This window comes from Macaca fascicularis, chromosome 17 (assembly GCF_037993035.2).
Source record: "Macaca fascicularis isolate 582-1 chromosome 17, T2T-MFA8v1.1".
Taxonomy (NCBI): domain Eukaryota; kingdom Metazoa; phylum Chordata; class Mammalia; order Primates; family Cercopithecidae; genus Macaca; species Macaca fascicularis.
This window is the reverse complement of record NC_088391.1, coordinates 14,757,566-14,783,400: the sequence shown is the minus strand read 5'-3', so window position 1 is coordinate 14,783,400 and position 25,835 is coordinate 14,757,566. Positions and strand designations below refer to the sequence as shown.

The 25,835-nt window shown below is 36.4% G+C and overlaps 1 protein-coding gene across 8 annotated transcripts in view; it reads right to left on the bottom strand.

The window, feature by feature from the left end:
- NBEA (neurobeachin) overlaps positions 1–25,835 on the bottom strand; it is a 741,630-nt gene that overhangs the window by 521,797 nt on the left and 193,998 nt on the right. For 7 of the 8 annotated variants that reach the window (XM_005585622.4, XM_065533144.2, XM_065533146.1 and 4 more), the window contains 6 exons: positions 23,190–23,298; positions 8,299–8,380; positions 7,949–8,072; positions 6,881–7,073; positions 3,775–4,791; positions 1,829–2,046 (listed from right to left, as the gene is read on the bottom strand). In XM_005585622.4, coding sequence (XP_005585679.2) covers positions 1,829–2,046; positions 3,775–4,791; positions 6,881–7,073; positions 7,949–8,072; positions 8,299–8,380; positions 23,190–23,298 — 1,743 coding nt within the window. The remainder of the gene's footprint in view (positions 1–1,828; positions 2,047–3,774; positions 4,792–6,880; positions 7,074–7,948; positions 8,073–8,298; positions 8,381–23,189; positions 23,299–25,835) is intronic. The other variant, XM_074021837.1, reaches the window with a different exon arrangement.

Below are 25,835 nucleotides of genomic sequence, written 5' to 3'. Positions count from 1 at the left end.
TATAAATAAATCAGTACAAATTCAAGAACTTATTTAATAAGAAAAGCAACAAAATCTCAAACTAAGTTGGTAGTACAGCATTCCCATACAAAACATACAATGTAGATGTCAAAAAAATACACTGCTTTCGTTTGGTGTCAGTCAAGAATATAATTTTTTTTTTCTTTTTGAGACAGGATCTCTGCTGTCGCCCAGGCTAGAGTGCAGTGGTGGGATCATGGCTCACTGCAGCCTCAACCTCCCTGGGCCCAGGAGATTTCCGAGTAGCTGGGACTACAGGTGGACTCCACCACGCCTAGCTAATGTTTGTAGAAACAGTATCTTGCCCTGGTCTCGAACTCCTGAGCTCCAGCTATCCTCCCGCCTTGGCTTCCCAAAGTGCTGGGATATAGGCGTGAGCTACCACACCTGGCCTGAACTGTTTTTTAATGGGAAAAAAAAATAAGATTAAAAAAAAGAAATTACTCCATGGTCAAAATTAAGTCAATAATTCTCACCCTTTTAGATTTGTGAATTATTATCTATCACTGTGTATCTTACATTTCAAGATGTTTCTCCCCCTCCTAAAAATAAAGTGCTACCTTTAAAAAATTTAAATGTCATTAAATTCTACTTGGGTAATTTCATGAGAGCCCATCAAAGAAAACAAAAACACAGAGTAGGGGTGGATGGAAAAAAAGCTGAGTATCACTCACTTGGAGGCTACTGATATTATAATTATTAAATTACATAATTTATCTCCATACACTGGTCTTCATGCTAATAGTAATATATTTCATGGTATTTAGGTTTCCTTAGTTACCATCTCTAGGTAATTTATCATATAATAATTAGCAATGAAAATATATTAGTATAAGAACAAATTGATCAAATAAAATCAAAATCAAAATCTTTCTATGGCAGACTTTATTGACGTCTTCCACAACAGTCGTAACTTTTTCCCTGCTGACACATATTTTATATTTTGTTCTATTATTGAGCTTGATTGGGTATAGGAAAGACTAGCCTCACCCTAGTTACTAGTTAATTAACCAGTATTAGTCCCTAAAAACCAGTCATTATAATCTCATTTGCTTTTTCTGATGATTAATTTTGAAAGAGGATGTGATCCTGCTGTCTCATGAGATATAAGGGGGATTTTTCTTCAGGGGCTTCTTTTAAAAAAAAAGAAGAAAAGAGGAGAATAAAAAGAGAAAGTGAAAGAGGAGAGAGAAGAAGAGGAGGCAGAGGAAAAATAGGAAGAAGAGGAAGGAAGAAGAGTCATCTCTGCCTTTTAATTTGGGCAAGTTTCTCATGATGAATTGATGTTAGGAGTTGAAGCAGCCACCTTGAATCCTAAAAGGAAAATGAGAAGCATAGAAGCCGACATTCCTAAGAATATTGTGCTAGATCATTTAAGTTGCCCTTGTTACTTATATCCATCAACTTCCTAATTGTATTCATGCCTATGTAAATGATATGCTGTCATAATTAATCTGTTGCACATTTACTATTAAAAAATTAAATTGAAAATTTAGAAAGGCAATGGTTTAATTTATGTAGATTTGTTGTCTTTAAGTTATTATCTTTGAACTGATATCCACTAACTGCTCAAATACTACGGGCTCTGAATTCACATGTCACAGGGTGATTTTAAACTTTAAACAGTATGTATTATAATATTATCACTAATAAATTTAGTACATGGTATTAAACAGGAAACAAGAAAAACGTGGAAATTCCTTTAATCAAAGCAGATTTTTGGTTTTGTAAAGTCTCTTTAAAATAGAACAGGCAACAGCAGATTTTAAATATTTGCTTTTAATTTATAAAAAAGAAATATTTCTACCTCCTCCAGACATGTACATCAGTTTCTAATGCAAATAGCAAATCAGTGAGAAGCCGCTGGTGCATTGGAGACCATTTAAACTCAGGAATACGAAACATCGTAGTCCGTGGACCTGGGCTAAACTGGCGCCGCTGTTCTTCAGTCATTGGCATTCCTCGAAATCCTAAATCAACTCGGAGATCTCGGTCTTGTTGGGTGATAGACCGACCCTGCACAGCCTAAAGAAGGAAAAGGTGAATTTTTGTGGAATACAAAAGAAATGCCTTATTTCAAAATGAAACTGTGAGTATAGTAAAGTGAACAATGCTTTAATGCTTTAGCATATGATTTTAGCAGTTTAATATATTTCACATATATTATTCACCTGGTAATTCCTTGCACAGGAAACTTTCTGGGCTGAAGTCTCCACTATTGCTTTTACTTTACTATTGCAGAAACTAGGCAAGATAATCAAATACCTAAAGCTAACACCAAAGTTCACACTGAAAACCAGACCCTCTTGACCCCATTAAGAGTCTTTAAATTAGACCACATCACTTCCTTACTGAAGTCAGCATATACAAAGTGAAGTATACTGGATATATGTCATCAACTAATTGTAACTAAAGCACACGATTAGAAAAAATATTACTTGAACAGTTTCAAGTAATATTCAACTTTAAAATCTGTTTCACGTATAATACTTCCATTCAAAAACACAAATGCATTTGGTAAGTTAGAAAACAAACCAGAAAAATGTCTATAAACTCCAAATGTAAAACAGGCAAGCCTCGTGTTCAACAGGCAAGCCTATTGTTCAATCAACAATGCATGATGTTTTCCTTTATTTTACATCTGTATCTAATTCAGTATTCTCATCTCCTGCCAATTATCACTACAATGCAACTGCCACAAAAAATGGAAATTGGCGGTTACAGAAAAAATAAAAATACTTTCCCCACACACATGATATATTATTAAGGATTCTTACTGGAGTACAAAGACACAAGACAGGCATGGTTTACTCCTCAAAGTATAGCCCTAATGGAAACACATTCAATGTATCTTCAATGACATTAAAAGGCAAGTGGGACACCCAGAGGATTAAAAAACCCAAGTCATTAACGAGAAAAGTATTCTTATTTCTTAAACTCTTAACCATAAGGTATTATTTATCCTAGAAAATAAAGAAGTAGTCATAACTCAAAGCTCAACAATTAAAATCCGTATCAGAAAACATCATCTATTTTTAGCTTTATTCCAGTGAGGTCAAAACTGAAGCACTAACATTTCCTAACAACCAGACCTAAGAGTCTTTAATTGTCTTATAACAAATTCCTATTCATGTGGTTGTACAGAAAATTCTCACTGCTAATAATTCTAATTTTTCTCAGCCATATTACCTACCTCACAGGGTTGTTGTGAGGATTAAATCTGAAAACATATAGCACAGTGCCTGGAACATAGTAGGCACTGGATAAATAACAGTTCCCTTTTCCCTTCCCCTTCATTTATCAGTTCAATCTGGGCTCCAAGTCCTCTTTTCTATAATCCACAGAACAGGGTTGGGCCTGAAGCTTAAAAGGTTAAAATTAATCAAGTATTCAGAAGGAAGATCTTGAGTACAAAATGTGTAAATGTGGTCACAGAGTTTAAAATGTTAGAACTGGTAGAGACCTTAGTCATCCTTTAGTACAACCTCTTGCACTATATAAGGAAACTTAGGCCCAGAGAGGTTGAGCAAAGTTACACAGAAGAATGTGGCAGAGTTGGAAATATACTTGAGATATTTTTAATTTCTTATATACATGAAATTATACCACACTATTTCATTCCATAAATTACTATTATGCTATAATTCAATATAAACAGGAAGTAACTGATAAGAAAGTACTCTGTTTTGGTGCTAACAACTCTATCTATTCAAGCATTTTTTTTATTTCTAGAACTCATATAAGGTAGCTTACTTGTGTCGTAGTAGTTGTTTGGATTTTTCGGATTTCTTTTCCTGATTCTTTGCCATCGTCAGACCTTTCAGTATCTGAAATTATACTTCCTGCATCAATATTTGGTACAATTTTGCTACTAGAAGACTCAGTTTCCAGAGTTGTAGCAGTCATTTCAGCATACTCCAGCCCCTTAGCTGATGACGCTAAGTCTCTTTCAGAAATACTGCTCATTCCATCTGAAGTTGTGTGGATTTTGAACTCTTTTTCTTCTATTATACTAGATGTACAAGTTAAGTCTACACTACCGGTCATGTGAGCAAGCAATCCAAGATCATCACTAACACCAAGATGTACTTGTGTGTCCTGAATATTTGGAATAATGTGATTGCTAGAAAGTTCAGGAAGTAGTTTTTCTTCCTGTTTGGGTATTTTATCAAAGAGAAATGATGTACTACTATTGGGAAGGTCTTCTTTCTCATCTGCTAATGTTATCAAGGGACCATTATCCTTTTCTTCATTTTTTTTAATGATACCAACACTTCCATGTACATTGTTCTGGAGTTTCTCAACAGCAGCACTATATACATTATCCAACAGAGATTCAACCTCCACAAGGGCACCATTCTCTCCACCTACTAAAGTCTCCGGTGACAAATCCATATCATCGAGCTTTACTTCTGTTGCTTCCACTTTCTCTGCTTTTATATCTACTAAAAGATCATGTACTTCCACATGTACACCACTTCCTGGTCTATCTGAATTTCCAAGTATATCATCTGACACTTTTGTTGACATGAGTAAGTCTCGAGTATCTGTGCTGACAGGGTAATCGGTCTCACTTTCTGGGCTCTGGCTTTGTGAAAGATCTTCTATCTCTCGAATTTCCATTCCACCTTTTGCTCCCGTTGTCTGTGATGAAAGACCAGAGATGGTGCTCACATTCCCTTTCTTTCCTTTTTTAATGTTTTCCTCTTCTTGTCTTTGATATTCTTCATACATTTTGGCTAGGTATTCCTTATGAGCTTCATAAGTGACCTTAGGAATAAGTAAAGAAAACATTAAGGCATTTTGTACATATCAAAAAGAAAAAAATAAATAATACACATTAAACTGTGGAAATACAAAAAACCATGTCAGAAATTTTAAGACTTCAAAGCTAGCACTTGTTAATCCTAAAGCAAGTGCTTAGTTTCATTAAGGAACTGGAAATAATCAACAAATACAGCTATATATGATTTATTATAAGGATTGCCAAAGTCACACAGATAACTCAGCAATATTAAAAGTTATTTTCTTTTAGGCTGAATATTTCAATGTTACCCAAACCTAATATGCCAGTTAACTTCCACATATTTATGTAAGCTTAAACAGAGAATAAACAGCTAATAATATACAATATCCAAAGTACTATTACTATGTCGGTTTTCACCATCTATTGCTCATATGTGTACCTGTCCCAACAACTGAAGTTAAAAAATTCACACATATCATTAAATATATAAATTTACAAGCTGTTAAAACATGACAGTTTTATCCTTATATAAGCTGCTCTGAATTTGTTACTTAGGCTTCTTTATTAATAATCAGAATCCTTTTTTTGTACAAAGACCTGCAATGTCTTTTTCTTTCCTATTTTCAAATTTGTTAAAGCAATGATAAATCTGAGGCATCGCTATATTACAAAATGTAAATTTATAATAGAAACAAAAGCTTTTCTAATATTTTTTAAAGTTCATAGTCTTTCTCTTATAGACATAGGTGCTATTAATGTATATTTAAATAAGTTAACAGAATTTTACATTGGGGGAACCATCCTTTAAAGAATATCTCATAATACAAAAATCTCCTTAATTTTACAGAAGAAGAATGCAAGTCCCAAAAGTGGGGGTTCGTAACACATGGCCCACGGGACAAATCTGCTTATCATCTCTTTTGGTGAATAAAGGTTTATTCAAAACCATGATAACCATTTACATTATGTATTGTCTTTCACACTGAACAGCAGAGTTGAGTAGTTATATCAGAGGCTATATAACCCACACAGTCTATAATGTTTACTATCTATCTTATTAAACAGTTTTTTCTAACTCATGTTCAAGAAGACTAAATGAGTCTTCAAAAATCACAAAACTCAATTATGGCACAGACTAAATTAAAAGCCATACTTCTGACACCCATGCTTCTTCTATAACACTTCATGATGAGATATCCTAACTCTGAATTTCCAGAATCTAATGTGTATATACTTGTACACTTTAATTCACTATTTCATTTTACCAAAAATCAAATAATACTTAAAATATAGACAGACAGATTTTTAAGATTAAAAATAAAGAAAAGATAATGCAATTAAAATACCACTAAACTTAAACACTTTAAATGTATTTATGATTCACTTGGAAATAAAAAAATCTGACTTCTTAAAAAAAGTCTTAAAAAGTATATTTCATACAATAAGTTAAAAATACCATATGGAGCGGACAAAATCTGATACAGAGCCAGGAGAAAAACAGCCGTAAAGGTCCAGGATTCAAGGACAAGCTTTCCCTGCTCCTTCACTCTCTGCAAGGTACAGGATTTCCACACATATGGTGTTAGAATCTTTCACTGTTCTGCAACCCCTGGTGCAGGACCATATGTGCTGAGATCCACAAGCGCAACGGGAGGAGATGGGGATTATCTGCCAGTTTTTCGTTGGAGTTCCCTTGTGTTAAGAAGTTTTATACCTTGCCCCTATTGTTATAATTCATTAAATTAACTATGGAAGCTTTTTTTTAAAAAAAAAAAAAAAGTATATTTCAGAGACTATTTCATGAAATAGTCTTCCAAGAACCAGTTAAAAGAGCAAGTGGCTCAGATTAAAGTTATCAGATTTGCTATAAAACAGATGTAGGTCATCTTCGGGTATGAAACTCCTAATTTATAAATTTGGGGTTTGAATTAATTCATCTATAAGCCACTTTCAAGTTCTAACAGTCTATGAACAGTGAGGAAAAAAATACAAAACTGAGATACAGGAATCTGTCAAAATCTAAGATGCCCACAAGATGGCACCAGATGCATATCTGTAGCCATTTAATCCACCGCAATAACTCTGATATTAAAATGTTAAATCCCGTGTTACCTTGGAATGGGCTATTGACAGCGTATCCACCCAGACTCTCCAGCCTCCCCATTCGTATTTTATTGCATGATACAAAAGAATCCGGAAGATATTGTAGACCATTTCAGTAATCTTCTGTTCCTCAGAATTTTTAGGATTGATATAGCCAAGAGAAAACATCCAATCCTGCCACACTGAACACTGCAATAAGCATCTTGTGAGAAAAAAAAAAAAAATTGATCTCATTAAAAATACCCAAATTAAGTTAGAATTTACTATTTTGAAACTTTGATAAATAAAATAGTGAAAATATGATCTGACCTCAGTAAAGTAAGGTGTACAGTCATGCTGCACATTATAGATTCTGTAATTGGAATGACTTTCTCTTATTTCTCTACCAGGAAAAATCCTAATTGTCATTCAAAATCACTTTCCTAACTTTCACAGTCAGATTTACTTATTGCTTCTCTACTTTCTTACCACCTTTAGCATTCACAATGTATTTAACACATTATGTATTAATCATTGCTTTATGGTTTTCTTTCCCACTGGAATGTACCGAGACTGTGTACTAAGACTATCTTGTGTAGCACTGGGTCTTACACTGAACACAATAGGCACTCAGTCAATATTTGTTAAATTATAGACTCAGGCAATGACTACTCCAGAGTTCATGGCCTCAGACTCTACCCCATGTTCTAGCTAACTAGCTTAAAAACGAACAACAATCAGCCATAAGAAAAATGGGGTGGAAAGCATAGACGAAAATGAGAAAATCCAACACAATTACAACTGAAAGTTCTATTGGTGATAGATAGGTACCACTAAAAGGGATATTACATTTTAAATAAGAGTTTGTTTATATGTATATTCATATATACAATTAAAATATAATATCCATATAACAAAATAAAAATAATATAAAAATAAATAGAAGTATACTGAATACGTCAAAGAAACATAATATGCCTTTTCTGATGATTAAAAGTATTTAGCAATATGGAAAAGATTTGAAATGAATTGAAATTCTAAAAGAGAGAAAATATTAATTATGGAATAAAGTGTTGTTATAGTATCCAAACTGCTTACCTTCTATTTTCACGGCTGTTACTGAAAAGTTTTATCATATCAGATAAAAATAAACGACGAACTTCCATCAGCTCTGCGCTTGGTGTAGAGTTTTTTAACAAAGTTGCCACCACTTTAAGAATCACTGTAAACAAAGAAAAAAACTTAAAGATTTATAACCATATCCTATGCTCAACTCAAAACGTATTACTGACTTTCAAATAAATACTTAGCACTATAAAAGGTGAGTTAAAACTGTCATGAACTCGGTAAACACCATAATGATTTAAGGGGTTAGGAAAAGTTTTGATTTAGTCTCATATGTTGCCATGCGCCGACCCCAATACAATAAAGAACTGCCATTTGCTCACTTGGATTCTGAATTTTCACTGTAGAATCTGGCTCTGGATGTGGTTTGTGTACGACCTGAGTACATACTTGCTCTGTCAAGATCTGAAAGATGAAGAATTTGAACTTCATTTAGAAAACAATTTAAATCACAATTGTAAAATATAGATATACAATGAACCTGCAAAAGAAATATCAATGCAGTCCAAACCAAAAGAAACATCTCTTCTAAAGGGACTTTTTATTTTTTTCCTTCTTTTGAGATGGAGTTTCACTCTTGTTGCCCAGGTTGGAGTGCAATGGTGCAATCTCAGCTTACTTCAAACTCCACCTCATGGGTTCAAGTGATTCTCTTGCTTCAGCCTCCCAAATAGCTGGGATTACAGGCATGTGCCACCACATCTGGCTAATTCTTTGTATTTTTAGTAGAGACAGGGTTTCACCATGTTAATCAGGCTGGTCTTGAACTCCTGACCTCAGATGATCCACCCGCCTCAGCTTCCCAAAGTGCTGGGATTACAGGTGTGAGCCACCGTGCCCAGCCCTAAAGGGACTTTTTAATGAATTCCATATACTTCTAAACTCTTTAACTCTGTATTCACCAAATTTTATTTGTTATTTATACATACAGAACCAGTATCTATAGAAGGAAAGATTAATTAGGAAATTCATGAATTTATTGTTCAAAATGCCTTTTCAGTGTTCATAAAATTATTTATGAACTACTTTTTTTTTTTTTTTTTTTTTGGAGACAGAGTCTCACTGTGGTATGCAGGCTGGACTGCAGTGGCACAATCATGGCTCATTGCAGCCTCCAACTCCTGGACTCAAGCGACCCTCCCACCTAAGTCTCCCAAGTAGCTGGGACTACAGGTTCATGCCACCACACTCAGCTAATTATTTCTTTCTTTTTTTGTAAAGATGGGGTATCACTTTATTGCCCAGGCTGGTCTTGAACTGCTGGGCTCCTGCAAACCTACTGCTTCAGCTTCTCAAAGTGCTGAGATTAAACGCATGAGCCACCACATCCAGCCCCTACTTCAATAAGTGTGACAAGGGAAAGTTCTTCCTAACAAGAACTTTTAGTAGAGACATCCTAACAATGTGGCTCGTTGTCATTTACTAATGAGTTTTTCAAATTATTTCTTTCAAATACAAAAAACAGTTGACCAAATAAAGGAAAAATTCTAAAACATTTACTAACTTTCCCACTAAAATGTGGGAGCAGGATTTTGAACATCATCTTCACTGTTATATTCCTAGTAATCAGCACCAATGCCTGACACACACCAGCACTCAGTAAATATCTGTTAAATTAAAGAATAATTAACTTAATTATATATCAATAATGTATATATGACTGCTCACTGTATTTTAGGCTTGAGCTTGTGTTTACCTCTTACATAAACCCAATGAGGTTATATTTAATAAAGATATCATTTTATATCTGTGATTCAATTTCCTGTTTAGCTTTAACATGGCAAATTCTGAATAAACAGTTAAACCTAAGTACAAAAACTGCTGCAAAACCACTAACATTAGTTGAAAGGACAATTGAACATAGCTGTATTGTTGAAGCTGAAGATGGAAAAAGCAAATTGAGGGAGAGAGATGGTCTCTTCTGATGAGAAAAGGACTATGACATCCAGAGGTCTCATTTTCCTTCCCTTTCTACTCAAACTAAGACAGGACATTTTCATATTAGGAATGTTCATAAAAAAGATATTGACCAGAAATAAAAACTGACCTACTCTATTAAATAATATAGCATTTAATTACCCCCATTCCCCTCATTCTCATACTTTTGATGAAACTAAACACTTCCTTGTTAAAACTAAACAGTGTTTCACAACTTTCTACACAAAGGATCCCACACATGCACTCCTAATCAAATGGAGTTGACATGAGATAAAATTTATTTGAAAACCATATACTAAAGAACAATCACTTATTGCTTGGTATATACCTATAAGGAGTTTTCACAACTTGCCCCAAAGACCCTGGTGTGTACCTATAGCCCAGTGGATGAGATCCAAGAAAATTGTGATTATAAATAAAGGATTCAAAATAACTTCGGATGAGCTTAAAAGAAACCAGGACCTACTCTTCCATGATAGTTAGAAAGTGTTTTCAACCAAAAGAGAGGAAATCACATTGCACAGGAAACAAAAGTGTCACCAGTTTTTATATTGTCTTTTTAAGTCCCTACTTTATCATCTAACAATGAAAAGAATAATTGCCTTGTCTATCTAATAAAACTGCTAGGAAGATTAAATAAAGCTCCATATGTGAAAGTGCTTTGAAAACTATAACATATTGAAATACAAGGGTTTTTAAAATGACAAATATATATTGAGAAACTCAATTCAACATGTATTTATTAATATCCAGATATGTGCCCTCCCTCTGCTAAATGTTTGGAGACTGAAAATACATTGCTAGGTGCAACTTCATTTCTAGTAGCAATTTAACTATTGTTCTAGAGGCAGGCATAAATGCATGCCCCTATTAGGTAACAAAATATGATAGACTATCATTAAGAACCTATGTAAGCTTAAAAAGGGAGAAAGGGAATAATGAGATATAAACAAAAAAAGATGAATTTAGACCCAAACATTTTAATGGAAGAGCAGGGCTCAAGATGGGCCCCAAAGGTTTGACTGGATTGGTAAGAGATATGCATAGCAACCCCAAACCCCCAGTAAAACAAAATTGTACAGAGGTTCAGAGCTGGATATGGACATGAAAACCAATGTGTATTTAACACTTATAGCATATCTCAATTCATACCAGCCACGTTTTAAGTGTTCAACAGCCACATGTCACCAGTGGCTAGAATACAGGTAATCAACAGGGAGGGAAACAATAATGAATCATAACTATGGAGGTAACTTCATGTGCTATTTACAGAGATAACACCTGAGCCCAGCATTACACATTGAAATTTCATTTTATAAATGGAATTATTTTGCAATTCAGGTGTTACAGAACTTTAGGCTGAAGCAGGAGCTACTGAAGCTATCTTTCTGAAGCACTTGCTCCCCAGCTTCATCATGCGTAAATTCTGTAGTATTAGTAGGCTCAACTATTTGAGATGAGGTGGTTAAAAAAAAAAAAGGCAAACTATTAACCCTGCTGTTGCATCTAACTGCCACTGTATTCGGGTCAGAGAATCTGTACAGGTTTGGACAAGCTACCTAACTTTATGACTTTTTTTTTCTGTGAATAGAAAGCTTGAATAAGATGGTATCTAACATACTGTCTACCTCTGAGATTCTATAATTTTGAGAAAAAGTTTGATTATTAAGTTTTTGTTTTGTTTTGTTTTGTTTTGTTTTTTTGAGACGGAGTCTTGCTCTGTCGCCCAGGCTGGAGTGTAGTGGCACTATCTCGGCTCACTGCAAGCTCCACCTTCTGGGTTCACACCATTCTCCTGCCTCAGCCTCCCGAGCAGCTAGGACTACAGGCACCTGCCACCATGCCCAGCTAATTTTTTCATATGTTTAGTAGAGACAGGGTTTCACCATGATAGCCAGGATGGTCTCGATCTCCTGACCTCGTGATCCGCCCACCTCAGCCTCCCAAAGTGCTGGGATTATAGGCGTGAGCCACCGCGCCCGGCCTAAGTACTTAGTTTTAAAGTTGACTAACTTGTAAAATGATTGCATTCATAAATTGTTATATCCTTACAGTTAATTTTAAAAACACATGTTTTTCGGTTAATTATTACTATAAGGAACAAAGCTCTCATTTAGGTGATAAGATCTTACACTTGGCTCCTTGTGTCACCACCAGATGTTTAATTAAATTAAGGGAACAGTATGCAAAGAGAACCCATAAAGCAAAACTAGTATCACAATGAAGTAATGAAACAGATATTATTGTTGAGATTTACAAGTGTATTAAACATGAAAATCTACTCGTTTTGCCTGCAGAAAACATATTCTAAAATCAAACAACTCTTAAGTGTATTAGAGAGGGCTACAAATCATTAACAAAAGAAAAACATAATTACTCATAATTTAGAGATGGAGTAACAAAGCAAAACTAAAGATACAAATAGAATTTAAAATACAAGTTTTATAAATATTACAATTTCTAAATAATATGTTATAAAATAGCTTTGAGTAATTTCAAAAAGAGGTCCATTAAAGTTAACTCACTTCTTAGTATATATTCTTCAGAATAAATTCACCTGAGAAAACTACAGAGGTAAATAATTTATTGATTTTTTTGGTTTTCAAAATAATCAAGATAGATATTTACATCTTCACAACTTATACAATGTTGTCTGACATGTCCTGCCAAGAATCTGATTTTGTGCCTTTTTTTTTTTTTTTTGAGACAGAGTTTCGCTCTTCTTGCCCAGACTGGAGTGCAATGCTATAATCTCGGCTCACTGCAAACTCCACCTCCTGGGTTCAAGCGATTCTCCTGCCTCAGACTCCTGAGTAGCTGCGATTACAGGCATGTGCCACCACATCTGGCTAATTTTGTATATTTAGTAGGATGGGGTTTCTCCACGTTGATCAGGCTGGTCTCGAACTCCCAACCTCAGATGATCCGCCCACCTCGGCCTCCCAGAGTGTTGGGATTACAGGCACGAGCCACCGCACCCGGCCTGTGACTTAAAATTTATTGTTTATTATATTACAAGCATCTTATCAAATCAAACTTAAAATTTGTTTCAAAGATCACTATAACATAGTCTTTATCCTAATAAGACTTCAAAAAACATTAGTTAAAGTTACAGATTCTTTTTTTTTTTTTTTTTTTTTTTTTAGAGCAAGAGTCTTGCTTTGTCGAACAGGCTGGAGTGCAGTAGAGCAATCTCCCAGGTTCAAGCTATTCTGCTTCAGCTTCCCGAGTAACTGGAATTAAAGGTGCATAGTACCATACATGGCTAAATTTTTTGTAGTTTTAGTAGAGACTGGGTTTCACCACTTTGGCCAGGCTGATCTTAAACTCCTGACCCTAAGTGATCCACCCTGCTCGGCCTCCCAAAGTACTGGGATTACTACATGCATGAGTCACTGTGCCCGGCCTCCTATTCTACTCTACTCTACTCTACTCTACTCTACTCTACTCTACTCTACTCTACTCTACTCTACTTTACTCTACTCTACTCTAAAACATCATTATCAACACCATAAGTTGGTTCTTCATTATTTCTGCACTTAATTTTACACATTCGTAGAGTTGTAGTAATATTTATTTTGATGCATTGCTGAGATTAAGGTGATTTTCCCAAACTGAAAAAAGAAAATGAAGATTAAAAAAACATTTCAAACTCTGGATTATCAAACAACTAATTCTTGCTAAGACTACAAAACTTGATTGACGCTAACAAGATGAATTAAACCTAAACTGCAACTCTGGAAGTGACTTCCTTTTTCAGTTAAATTTCCTTTACTATGTTAATACAAATTAAATTGATACCCATCACACAAGTTAATTTTTTTGCAACTAGATGAGACCCAGCAAAAGATGTAATGTTTAAACTCTGGTGATCCAGAAACAGTAATCTACTGTCCTGTCATTCTAATAATACAATTTGGTTTGGCAGTAGTATTAAAGCTTATGTTAAATACCCTTTCTGCTACTTTGTAGCATTAACAATGCTGACCAATCATTTATGATCTTTCTCTTTTGGCATTTTGCACACTTACATTAACTTTTCTTTTTAGAATATGGGTTCATTATAAACTCAAAGTCCTTGAAAAATTATTTAAAGTAACCATAAACATTATTCTATTTGAAAAACAAATATTATTACTAAAATTGGTCAGAGGCCTGTAAGTTGGTTCTTTCATCATTTCAGGAGCTCTGCCTCATCCCACATCCAGTATCAGAGAATTCAAACTTACCCTGAGTTTTCCTCATCTAAGACAATTATTTGGCTTTGTTTTGTGTAGAATATCACTAGAGACCAAAATCTGGATACCAGGAATACACAGAAGTATAGGTGGTGGGTAAAAACGCTGCTGTACTTGTATTGAGTCACTTTTCAGGAAGACTAATAGAAATACATATATGTGTGTATACATGTATTCCAAATTTTCTTATTAAAAGGTTAGTACTACACAATGGTTTTTCAAATTCAACATATTATGTTATTATGCTACACTCTTATATAAAGTTCCACTGACTACTCAGACTCTCTATTATGGATAAGAGGTCAAAATAAGCAGATGCTCAAAAATTCACATAGGTAAAACAATGATTAAAAACTTACATAGGCATCATTGACCAAAGCAATTAGTAGGTTCAAAAAATCAAAAGATAAACACACGTTCATCAATATTAGGCAGCAGCTTTCAGAAGCCTAATTTGATATTGTAGCAGGTTTTGATTCAGAGGAGGACTTTAATGCTGTCAACTGAGGAGAGATTCTGACATTTTTGCATTATGCATATATATCATGGAACCTACCTACTTTATGATTATTTATTAGTGGCATGACATATAGCAAATTATTTAACCTGTGAGTCTTAATTTGTCTATTTTAAAAAGAAATAAAAAATACCATTATCATAGGGTAGCTGTAAGATCTGAAACAATGTTCATAAAGAATTTACCATGTTTGTCATGAGAGGTGATCAATAAAAAATAGTTACTATGATGAGGGAAATACAGTATCAGAATAAAGAAAGAAAATGGCCTCATTATACTCTGCATAGGGAAAAGCCATTATGCTAGTACTTATTCAGTTCTGTGTGCAAAATATTGAAACAATACTAAAACATTACTATAATTCAAAAAGGCACTGTTCAGAAAGGCATGGTTTACTACTCTTGTGATTTGAGGAATGATTGACACAAAGTGGGAATATTAAGCTCAGAAACAAACAAACAATTCAGAGTAGTCAGTAGATTTCTTCACTAATCTGAAGAGCAGCCACTCTTAACTGATGAGAACATAAAATAGAGAAAAAATCAAGTAGTTAAAAGTAATATTATAGAGTAGCGGTCAGAAAACTACGGCCCGTGGGCCAAATCTAGCCTGCCACCTCTTTCTGTAATACCGTTTTGCTGGTACACAGCCTGTCTGATTCATCCTGTCCATGGCTGCTTCTGAGCTACAACAGATTTGAGTAGTTGTGACAGACACTGCACAGCCCACAAAGCCTGAAATATTACTATCTGTCCGTTTACCAGAAAAGTTTACCCTTCCCAGCTACAGATATTTTGTGATAAATATATTTGTAAATATAAGTGCAAAAAGCTGTACAAGAAAACTATATTTAGGATAACATTTTATAAAAGTTTTGTGTGCATATGTGTATGAGTTGAGAAATATATATATATATATATTCTTAAGTATGAATCAGACATAATTGCTAAATTTTATTTTGTTGCATTTCTACATTTTCCAAATTTTTGCAATGATGAATATTAATTCTGATAGAAGAATATAATACAGACTGTAATAAAAAGAACAACAGAGGGGAGTTAAATTTCTCTGTACTGCTGTGGAGCAGTGGTCAGCAAATTTTTTATAGATAAGATCAGATAGTATTTTAGGATTTGTGGATCATATAATCTCCATTACAACTACTTAACTCTGTAATGTCAAGTGACCAATGGACTTTACTTAATGAGTTATGTTCTATTAAACTTTATTTCTGCATAAAGGAAGTTGCCCTAAACCCCCTTGCATGCAACTATTTCTCTTGAGTACACCCACACTCCCCTATCTTCAGTTTGTACTTTTCTCTTTGCAAGAAATCTCCATGCTATCACTATTTTCTGACTCATCCTTGAACTCCTATTATCAAGAGCCTGAACACCAGCTGAGGTGAAGGTCCCACCAGTGTTTGGAAATCTCACCCGGTCCACCAGTATTATCTTTATGATGAGCCAGCCTGGAGCATCATCAGCCCTATTTTAGAATCACTCGTGGTCAGTTGTCCCAAGAACAAGTCAAAGCCAACAGTAACTCTCTTTCAGAAAATGGAGTACAATAGCCAAAGAACAGGACCCTACATTTTAATACCATCTTGTAATTAGATCTTTTTTGTGAACATAAGAAAAAATTGACTCAAATATTGTATGTACAGGCCTTCATAGCTCTTTATCAAAACCCTGAGCTTCACAGGAATTCCCACCTTTGTTATGCTCATACCCCTTTAAGGGAACCAAATGGGGAACCAGATATCCTAAATGATCCCCTTTTGGGAAATATACCTCTCAGGAGCCTTCCCTCACCTCCTAACCTAGACACAGTCTGGCACCCATGGCTTCTCCCTCTTACCCAGCTCCACCTTTAACTCCCCAGTCTTCTCCACTGTCTCCAGCATCCCGACTCTTACTAGTCCGCCTCCTTAACACCCTATATAACCTTCCCTACCAAGGGAACCGAGCCCTGATGGGGTCACCTGCAGTGGTGTTTCCTACCCTCCTAAGAGACCATTCTAAGTTATGTCCACTTACGGAGGTAGCCAATGGGGATGCTGGGATCATTCATCAGGTGCATGTACCTTTGATTTTCAACTAAATTCATGAAGGAATTCTGGGCTTTCTCACTCTCATCTGAGTTAACTTGGGGAGACATTCATATCATCTTGTCCATGCGTTGCACCCCTGAAGAAAAGCAGCATATTTGGGCAAAGGCACAGGCTTATGATAACAATCTGTCATCTGGGGACTCTGAAGAATATGGTATGGGGGCCACATCTTTGCCTAACAAAGACCCTAACTGGAACTATCAAAAGGGCCAAGTTGATCTAAGAAAAAGAAATCATATGGTGACTTGTTTAGTGAAGGGAATGAAAAATATAACACCAAGCCTGTGGACTATAATAAAATAAGAGAAATAAAGAAAGGATGAAAACCCAGCTTTGTTCCAGAGATGCCTGTGAAGGCCCTAAGAAATACACTAACATTGACCCCAATATTGATGCTTGCCAAACTTTACTTGGGACACGCTTTATTAGCCAGTCAGCACCTGACATCAGAAGAAAACCACATAAATTGGCCTTGGGATCCCAAATGCCTATTAATGAAATGCTTGATGTGGAATTCAATAATAGGGATAGGGCTGAATATGCTGAAAGGACCTAGCATGGCAAACAATGAGATAGCAGCAGGCCCAAATGATAGCAGTCACTATAAGCAGCATCCTGCAACCTCAGGGTCACCCAGAGGTACACTTCACCCATGGACCAAGCAGACCTCCCAGAAAACTTAAAGGTAATGGTTGCTGCTTCAAGTGTGGGGAGCTGTGACACAGTACCAATAACTGTCCCAGCCAAGGGACCCCAACCAGACCCTGTCCTCACTACAAGCAGGAGGGCCACTGGAAAAGGGATTGCCCTCAGCTCCAAAGGGGAGAAGGAAACTTGATGCCATAACGGTTATAACTGAGGACTGAAGGGACCCAAGGTTCCTGGTGGCTCCCACAAAAGCATGGTCATCACAACTAAGGAGCTTTGGGTGACTTGACACGGCAGGAAAGAATAATAATTTCTTAATTGATACAGGGGCAAGTTACTCTGTCCTAAAGGCCACTCTTGGACCTTATCTTCCAATAACTGCATTGTCATGGATGTTGATGGCACTCCAAAATCAAAACACTTTACCTTACCCCTGAGCTTCAGGCTACAAAACTCTATGCCTCATTTCTTTATTGGAATGGGATTTCCTGGCCACAGTTGGAGTCACTTTACATTTATCAGGCCCTGGGAAACATTCCTTTGAAGTACTGGCAATACTTGTTTTTTCATTACCTGTATCAGACAAACAGGAGATTCCTTCCAAAATAAGATCTGGAAATGGAACGACAAGTATGAAATCAAAAAACTCCTGGCAAAGCAATACGTGGTCAGCTAGTGATCACCTCTTTAAAAGACAAAAGTAATTTCCCACATAAGCATCAATATCTCCTCAAACAAGAAGCCAGGTGAGGACTCTAACCTCTAATCAAGAAGTTTTTAAAACATGGCCTCCTAGTTCCATGTCAGTCTCCTTGTAATAGTCCTGTCCTCCCTGTCTAAAAAGAAAATGAAGAATATTGTCTAGTTCAAGGCTTATGAACTATTAATGAGGCTGTAATTCCCCTACATCCTATAGTGCCAAATCCTTCTACCATATTTACCCAAATATCAGAAGACACCAATTGGTTCATGATATTAGATCTTAAGGATGCTTTCTCTTGTATCCCTCTATGCCTTGACTGTCACTATTTGTTTGCTTTTGAGTGAACTAATACTGAAAATAGTATTTCCTGGCAGTATACCTGGGTCATACTGCCTCGGAGCTTTAGGGATAGCCCTCACTTGTTCAGAAATGCCTTGGCAAGAGAATTACGGTAACTAGAGCCAGAAAGGGAAGCATTACTCCAATATGTGGATGACATCCTTGTATGCAGACCCACTAAAGAGGCCTCAGATAAGAATGTTATTCAAGTTCTAAACTTCCTGGGAGAAAGCGTATCCAGTCTCTCCATCCAAGGCCCAGATTTCTAAACTGGAAGTAAAATATCTGGGGTACATCTTAAGCCCAGGAAACTATACCATGTCCATTGAACAAAAGGAAGCTATCTTAAAGGTCAGGCCTCTACAACTGAAGAAGTAACTCAAAACTTTCCTGGATATGACAGAAACTTGCAAGATTTGGATCCCAGGATTTGGAATCATTGCTAAGCTACTGTATGAAGCTCTAACAGGGTCAAAGCATGAACTGCTTGAATGGTCAAGGAAACAACAAGAGGCTTTATGTTCTAGCTGAACAAAGTGGGGTTTGCACAGTAATAAAACACACCTGTTGTTCTTATATTAACAATTCAGGATTAGTTGAACTGAAAGTTCCAAAGGTTTACTAACAGGCTACCTGGCTACATAATTTCAATACAATCTCACTGCTCAAACCATCTGGGACTCCATCAAAGGATACCTACCAACTGTGATGTGGTTCTTTCCTTTGACCTTCAATAGCTCTCTTATTACTATGAATCTTTGTCCTTACTTGTTTAACCTCTTTGTAAATTTTGTGTCTTTTATACTACAACAGTTCCATGTCAAAACGATAGTCATGCAATGATTCCAATCCCTCCCTTGGATTCAAAGTCTCCTGATGACTCACCCTTAGAGCCCTCAGGCCAGGCAGCCAGAGATTTCCACGCCCTTGCGAGGCAAGGCCAACATCTCTAATCAGCAGGAAGTAGATAAAGAAGACCAGCCTTCTCCCTCATCAACCCTTAAGAATAAGAGATGGAAATCTCTGAAGGGGAAGGGGAAATGAAACAGGAATAATAAGGGTGGTTGCAGGAGAATAAAAAACTCCAGGCAGCAGTTTCACATGACTAGCAAAAAGAAACTATTGAAATAGCTGCAGAAGCTAGGGGTTGATAAGACCCTGAAAAGCCAGGAGGAGAGCCAAGATAGCTAAGGCTGATGGGACCCACTATGGCACTGGATTTGATGGAGGTTCACCTAGGACCTCATTACACACTCACTAACATATAAAATCACACACCCATCAGTACCATAATGGTTACAGGAACACCCATATTTGGAGTAAAACTAGATAGCATCACAGTTCTGAGAAATATCTACCCGTTTACAGTAATCTTGATGAATATTCCATCCCTTGTTTAGAAGAAACTCATAGAGGTAGCAGCCCCAAAAACCCTTGCATGCAACTCTCTCTTAAGTAAGCCCACACTCCCCTTTCCTGAGTGTGTACTTTTCTCTTTGCAATAAATCTCTGTACTTTTCCTAAAAGAACCCAAACAAACAAAACCTTTTATTTGCAGACCCCGAAATTTTAATTTCATTTAATTGAACACATCCGAAAACACTCTTTTTTCCCCCATCTTGCTCATCATCAATCGCCATCAGAGAAATGCAAATCAAAACCAAAATGAGATACCATCTTACACCAGTTAGAATGGCGATCATTAAAAAATCAGGAAACAACTGGTGCTAGAGAGGATGTGGGGAAATAGGAACATTTTTACTCTGTTGGTGGGACTGTAAACTAGTTCAACCATTGTGGAAAACAGTATGGTGATTCCTCAAGGATCTAGAACTAGAAATACCATTTGACCCAGCCATCCCATTACTGGGTATATACCCAAAGGATTATAAATCATGCTGCTATAAAGACACATGCACACGTATGTTTATTGCGGCACTATTCACCACAATAGCAAAGACTTGGAATCAACCCAAATGTCCATCAGTGACAGACTGGATTAAGTAAATGTGGCACATATACACCATGGAATACTATGCAGCCATAAAAAACAATGAGTTCATGTCCTTCGTAGGGACATGGATGCAGCTGGAAACCATCATTCTCAGCAAACTATCACAAGAACAGAAAACCAAATACCGCATGTTCTCACTCATAGGTGGGAACTGAACAATGAGATCACCTGGACACAGGAAGGGGATCATCACACACCTATTGTGGCAGGGGAGAGGGATAGCATCAGGAGATATACCTAATGTAAATGACGATTTAATGGGTGCAGCACACCAACATGGCACATGTATACATATGTAACAAACCTGCACATTGTGCACATGTACCCTAGAACTTAATGTACAAAAAAAAAAAAAAAAAGCCAGGAAACAACAGATGCTGGAGAGGATGTGGAGAATTAGGAACGCTTTTACACTGTTGGTAGGAGTGTAAATTAGTTCTACCATTGTGGAGGACAGTGGGGCAATTCCTCAAGGATCCAGAACCAGACATACCAAAGACCCAGTGATCCCATTACTGGGTATATACCCAATGAATTTTAAATCATGGCTATAAAGACACATGCACACGTATGTTTATCGTGGCACTATTCACAATACCAAAGACTTGGAACCAACCCAAATGTCCATCAATGACAGAATGGATTAAGAAAATGTGGTACATATACACCATGGAATATTATGCAGTCATAAAACAGGATGAGTTCATGTCCTTTGTAGGGACATGGATGAAGCTGGATACCATCATTCTCAGCAACGTATCACAAGGACAGAAAACCAAACACTGCATGTTCTCAGTCACAGGTGGGAAATGAACAATGAGAACACTTGGACACAGGGCGGGGAACATCACATACTGGGGCCTGTCAGGGGGTGGGGGTCTGGCGGAGGGATAGCATTAGGATAAATACCTAATGTAAACGATGAGTTAATGGGTGCAGCACACCAACATGACACATGTAGACCTATGTAACAAACCTGCACGTTGTGCACATGTACCCTAGAACTTAAAATATAATAAAAAATTTTTAAAAGAAAAAATAAAATTGAAATAGAAAAATCTCCAAATTAAAAAAAATGTAAAACCTATCCTGTTTGAGGACTGTGCAAAATCTGAAACTGAGTTGATCTGTTCCATGGCTTACATGAAAAGAAACAGTATTAGAGAAGAGTAAATTTGTTTTTGTTTTTGTTTTGTTTTGTTTTTCTGAAGGGGGCAGAGTCTCACTTTGTCACTCAGGCTGGAGTGCAGCAGCGCAATCTCAGCTCAGTGCAGCCTTGACCTCCTGGGATCAAGCAATCCTCCTGCCTCAGCCCTCCAAGTAACTGAGACTACAGGTTAATTCAAAATTATAGTACAATTTCATTCAGAATCTCAGCGTCTGCCTTTCTCAATGTCTCTCATTTTCATTTTAAAAATATTTTTATAAATAAATCTACAATGATGAGATATTCTGTTTGTTTCCTGACCACTGCTCTTCCAAGTTAGGCATAATATTATGGATATTTGGTAGTACCTGTAAGTTTTCTCTTAGCATGACTATAATGCCCTTGTATAACAGATGCAAAGTCTTTTCATCTAAATCTATAACAAAATAATCTACACTCTGCCGTATTTCAAAGTGTGAGATTAGAAATCCATTTTTCTTCTTGTTTAGACACGATGGGTATGCACTGGTATTTAAAAGCAGAAAACTTAGGTTTGGCAATACAGGCGGTACATGAAACACTGTTGAGTTATTACATCTCTGTAATTTCTAGTTTGCCAAGCAACAGTGCAAGGTGAGGAGAGCATAACAAATATTCTTGTTACAACTCTAACTCTGTGGTTGTGGCACAAAGCAGCTACAGGCAATAGCTAAACAAATGAGTGTGACTGTGTTCACTGAAATTTGAAAATCCAATAAATTTTACAACTCATATATTATTCTTTTTTTGATTATTTTCAACCATTTAGAAATATAAAAAAGCATCCTTAACTTAGAGCCATACAAAAATGGATGCTGGCAGTTAGCTCTTAGGCTAGAGAAAAAAAAATTGGGACCACTGAAGATGAGTTATAGGAAAAGCAGACTTAAGGTTAATGTAAGGGGACATTACTAACATTTTACTAGCATTTAAAAATGAAAGTAGCCACTCTTGTAAGGTAGTATACACATTTTGTAGAAAATACTGAACCCAAAACTGTTCCATTTGTTGGAAGTGATAAAAAAGGAACTTCTAAATTGAAATGATGAGATCCAAAGATGCTTCCAGATATCATTTTTACAAATAATTCTTACCTAAATTTATCCCAGTAGCAACTCTAGCTTAATATTGGCAGTGGATATAGCTAATAGAAGCAGAAAGGGAGAGAGTAGGAAGGAGAGGAAAAAAACAGAGGGGTGGGGATGGGAAAGTAGAACTAATATATAATATGTAATGGATGTAGTTTATGTGAGAAAGACTTTGTGTGAAGCCAGTCAGCCAACCCATACGAGAAGAAAAGCTCTTGGATAGACATAAAGAGATTGGCAAAACTTGTACATGGATATGTTTTAAAATAAAATAAAAATATAAAGTATGTATTCATTTTTTACCATTAAACCATTTTCTGGTTTAATTAGCTTTTAGATTAACAGACCAACTACTCATCTCAATTGCATAGATTTAGAGGGTTTCCACTATATACACTTAAAACTTTCATCACACATTTTTTATTTTTACCTCATAAAGTGTGTTGTATGTGGTGACAGTCACAGTGTTTGTATGCAACATCAGCCTTTCTCCAAGAAGAGTGAAAAGACTATGGGTGTGCATAATTTCAACTTTTCTCCTGGAGAGAAGGGGGAAAAATAAAACACCATGAAACACATTGGATTCTCTGCTCACATGACTTTTAGATAAGAGAGAACAATTTACAAGCAGATACAGAATAATTCAAGTAATTATTTTTATGAACTTCCATCTATAGAAACAACAGTTTGTAACACAACTGTGTCCTAAAGTTCCAAGACTGTTAAAAACTTTTCAAATAAAATATCTGTGTGAACTAAAATGTGAAATGTACAGATTATGGAATATTACATAAATGTCATTGTTATTATTTTCAAATTTCAAATAACTATTTAGAAGTGATTTTATTGGGTTAATACTATTGGTTTCCCCTAACATAGAGACCACATAATTTTTAAATCATTTCTATCCAAATTCAGTTTATAACATAGACTGTAACAAACTTTAACATCAAGAACTAAAATTATGGTTAAAAGTAAATACGATAGCTTAATTTTGGGGTCATAAAACAAAATAATTCTGCATAATTAAAGAGAGTTCATCATTGCTTGTATTTGTGGTCTACCAATGGATTTAAAAAATACCTTTCTACTTAATGTTGCCTGATTTAATTTTGTCCCTCCCACACCCACACTTAGGATAGAAGGTTCCATTAAAGGAACCATCCTAGAACTCTTAGCTCTAGCTCAAGAATTACTACCGGCCTCTCATTTGTGTTACTTCCTTAGAATTCAAGATCTGGGCCGGGAGCAGTGGCTCACACCTGTAATCCCAGCACTTTCAGAGGCTGAGGTGTGCGGATCACGAGGTCCGGAGTTCGAGACAAGCCTGGACAATATGGTGAAACCCCATCTCTACTAAAAATACAAAAATCAGCCGGGTGTGGTGGCACACGCATGTAGTCCCAGCTACTCAGGAGGCTGAGGCAGAAGAATCACTTGAACCTGGGAAGTGGAGGTTGCAGTGAGCCGAGATCGTGCCACTGCACTCCAGCCTGGGGGACAGAGTGAGACACCGTCTCAAGAAAAAAAAAAAAAAAGAATTCAAAATCTGGATCATATTCTCTCCCAGCTCTCAGTATTTCATTTCTTTCTTCAATTTTCTATTCTCTGGTTTTGGCAACTGTGACACAGTCTGACAAAGTAATCATCAAACTCTGGTTCCTTTCTTCCTGGGTCCACATCTATATTACATTTCCAGCCTCTCTTATAGCCAAGTGTGGCTATTTAACTGAGTTCTAGCCAATAAAATGTGAACAGAACAGTTATAGATTATTTTGAGGCCTGACCCAGAGGAAAAGCACTCATGCACATTTTCCATGCTCTTTCCGCAAGCCAGCAACACAGATCCACAGAAGGAAGACAATGGAGCCACAAGGTGGGAGAAGCTGCCTGGGTCTCTAAATCACTGTAAGATAATCAACTGCTTGGGAAAGCCTATTTGGATTTTAAGTGAACATGAAATAAAATACTACCTGGTAAGTGACTAGAATTTTATTATCTATCAGTTATGGCAGCTATTGCTACCATAATTAATACAGAAATCAAATGAACCATTTATGTGGGTACCATTCATCTGCAAAAGGTCTCTTCTAACATCAGCTTCCAAGTGCCACACTCCATAACAAAAGGCACAGGACTGTTGATCCCCTTACCCTATCCGCCTCAGTCGAGGCAAGAAAAAAGGAAAATTACCTAAACTCAAAAGGAAGCTAGGGCATCTGTCCTGTGGCTGTGTTTGCAAAACACTTAAATATGACTGAAAAAGGTCAAATGGCTATTAAAAAAAATACAGGGCTAATGAGTATTATGGGACAATGGAAGGGAGGTTTAAATCTCTTCCAACTCACGCCTAGCCCAAGAAAAGGAGGCCTTAAGTGTTCCTTTGCTCCCAATCAGGAAAGAACAAATGACAAAGCACAGACCTTGAAACAGATCTCTGTTACAAGGAGCTGGTAAACATATGTCTAAATTAGTCTATCTTAGCTCAGTGGGTAATGCCTGTAATCCCAGCAGTTTGGGAGGTCAAGGCAGGAGGCTCACTTGAACTCATGAGTTCAAGACCAGTCTGGGCAACCCAGCAAGACCTCATCTCTACTACATAAAATAAAATAAAATAAAATATAAAATAAAATAAAATAAAATAAAATAAAATAAAAAATTAGCTGGGCATGGTGGCAGGCTCCTCTCATCCCCAGTTACTCAAGAAGGGGAGGATGACTTGATTCCTGGAGATCAATGCTGCAGTGGGCTTGCGCCACTACACTCCAGCCTGAGCAACAGAGTGAGACCCGGTCTCAAAAAACTGAACTAATTAATTAAGTAGGCTATCTGAAATTTAGAATACTCTCTTAACTGTGCTACTTCAGCTACCAAAGAAATCCTTGCCCTCTTGATTACCTCCTCCAATGCAAATGGTTATACAGGTGCTTAATTCTAGGTTTGGGGGAAACTTGAAGATACTGTGCATACACCAGGGAAGAGACAAGTCAGCTTCCTCCTATAGTTTGCTTTAAAACAATACTTACCATAAATTTTGCTGCACAGCAGTCAAGAGATAAACAAAATACCATCCATC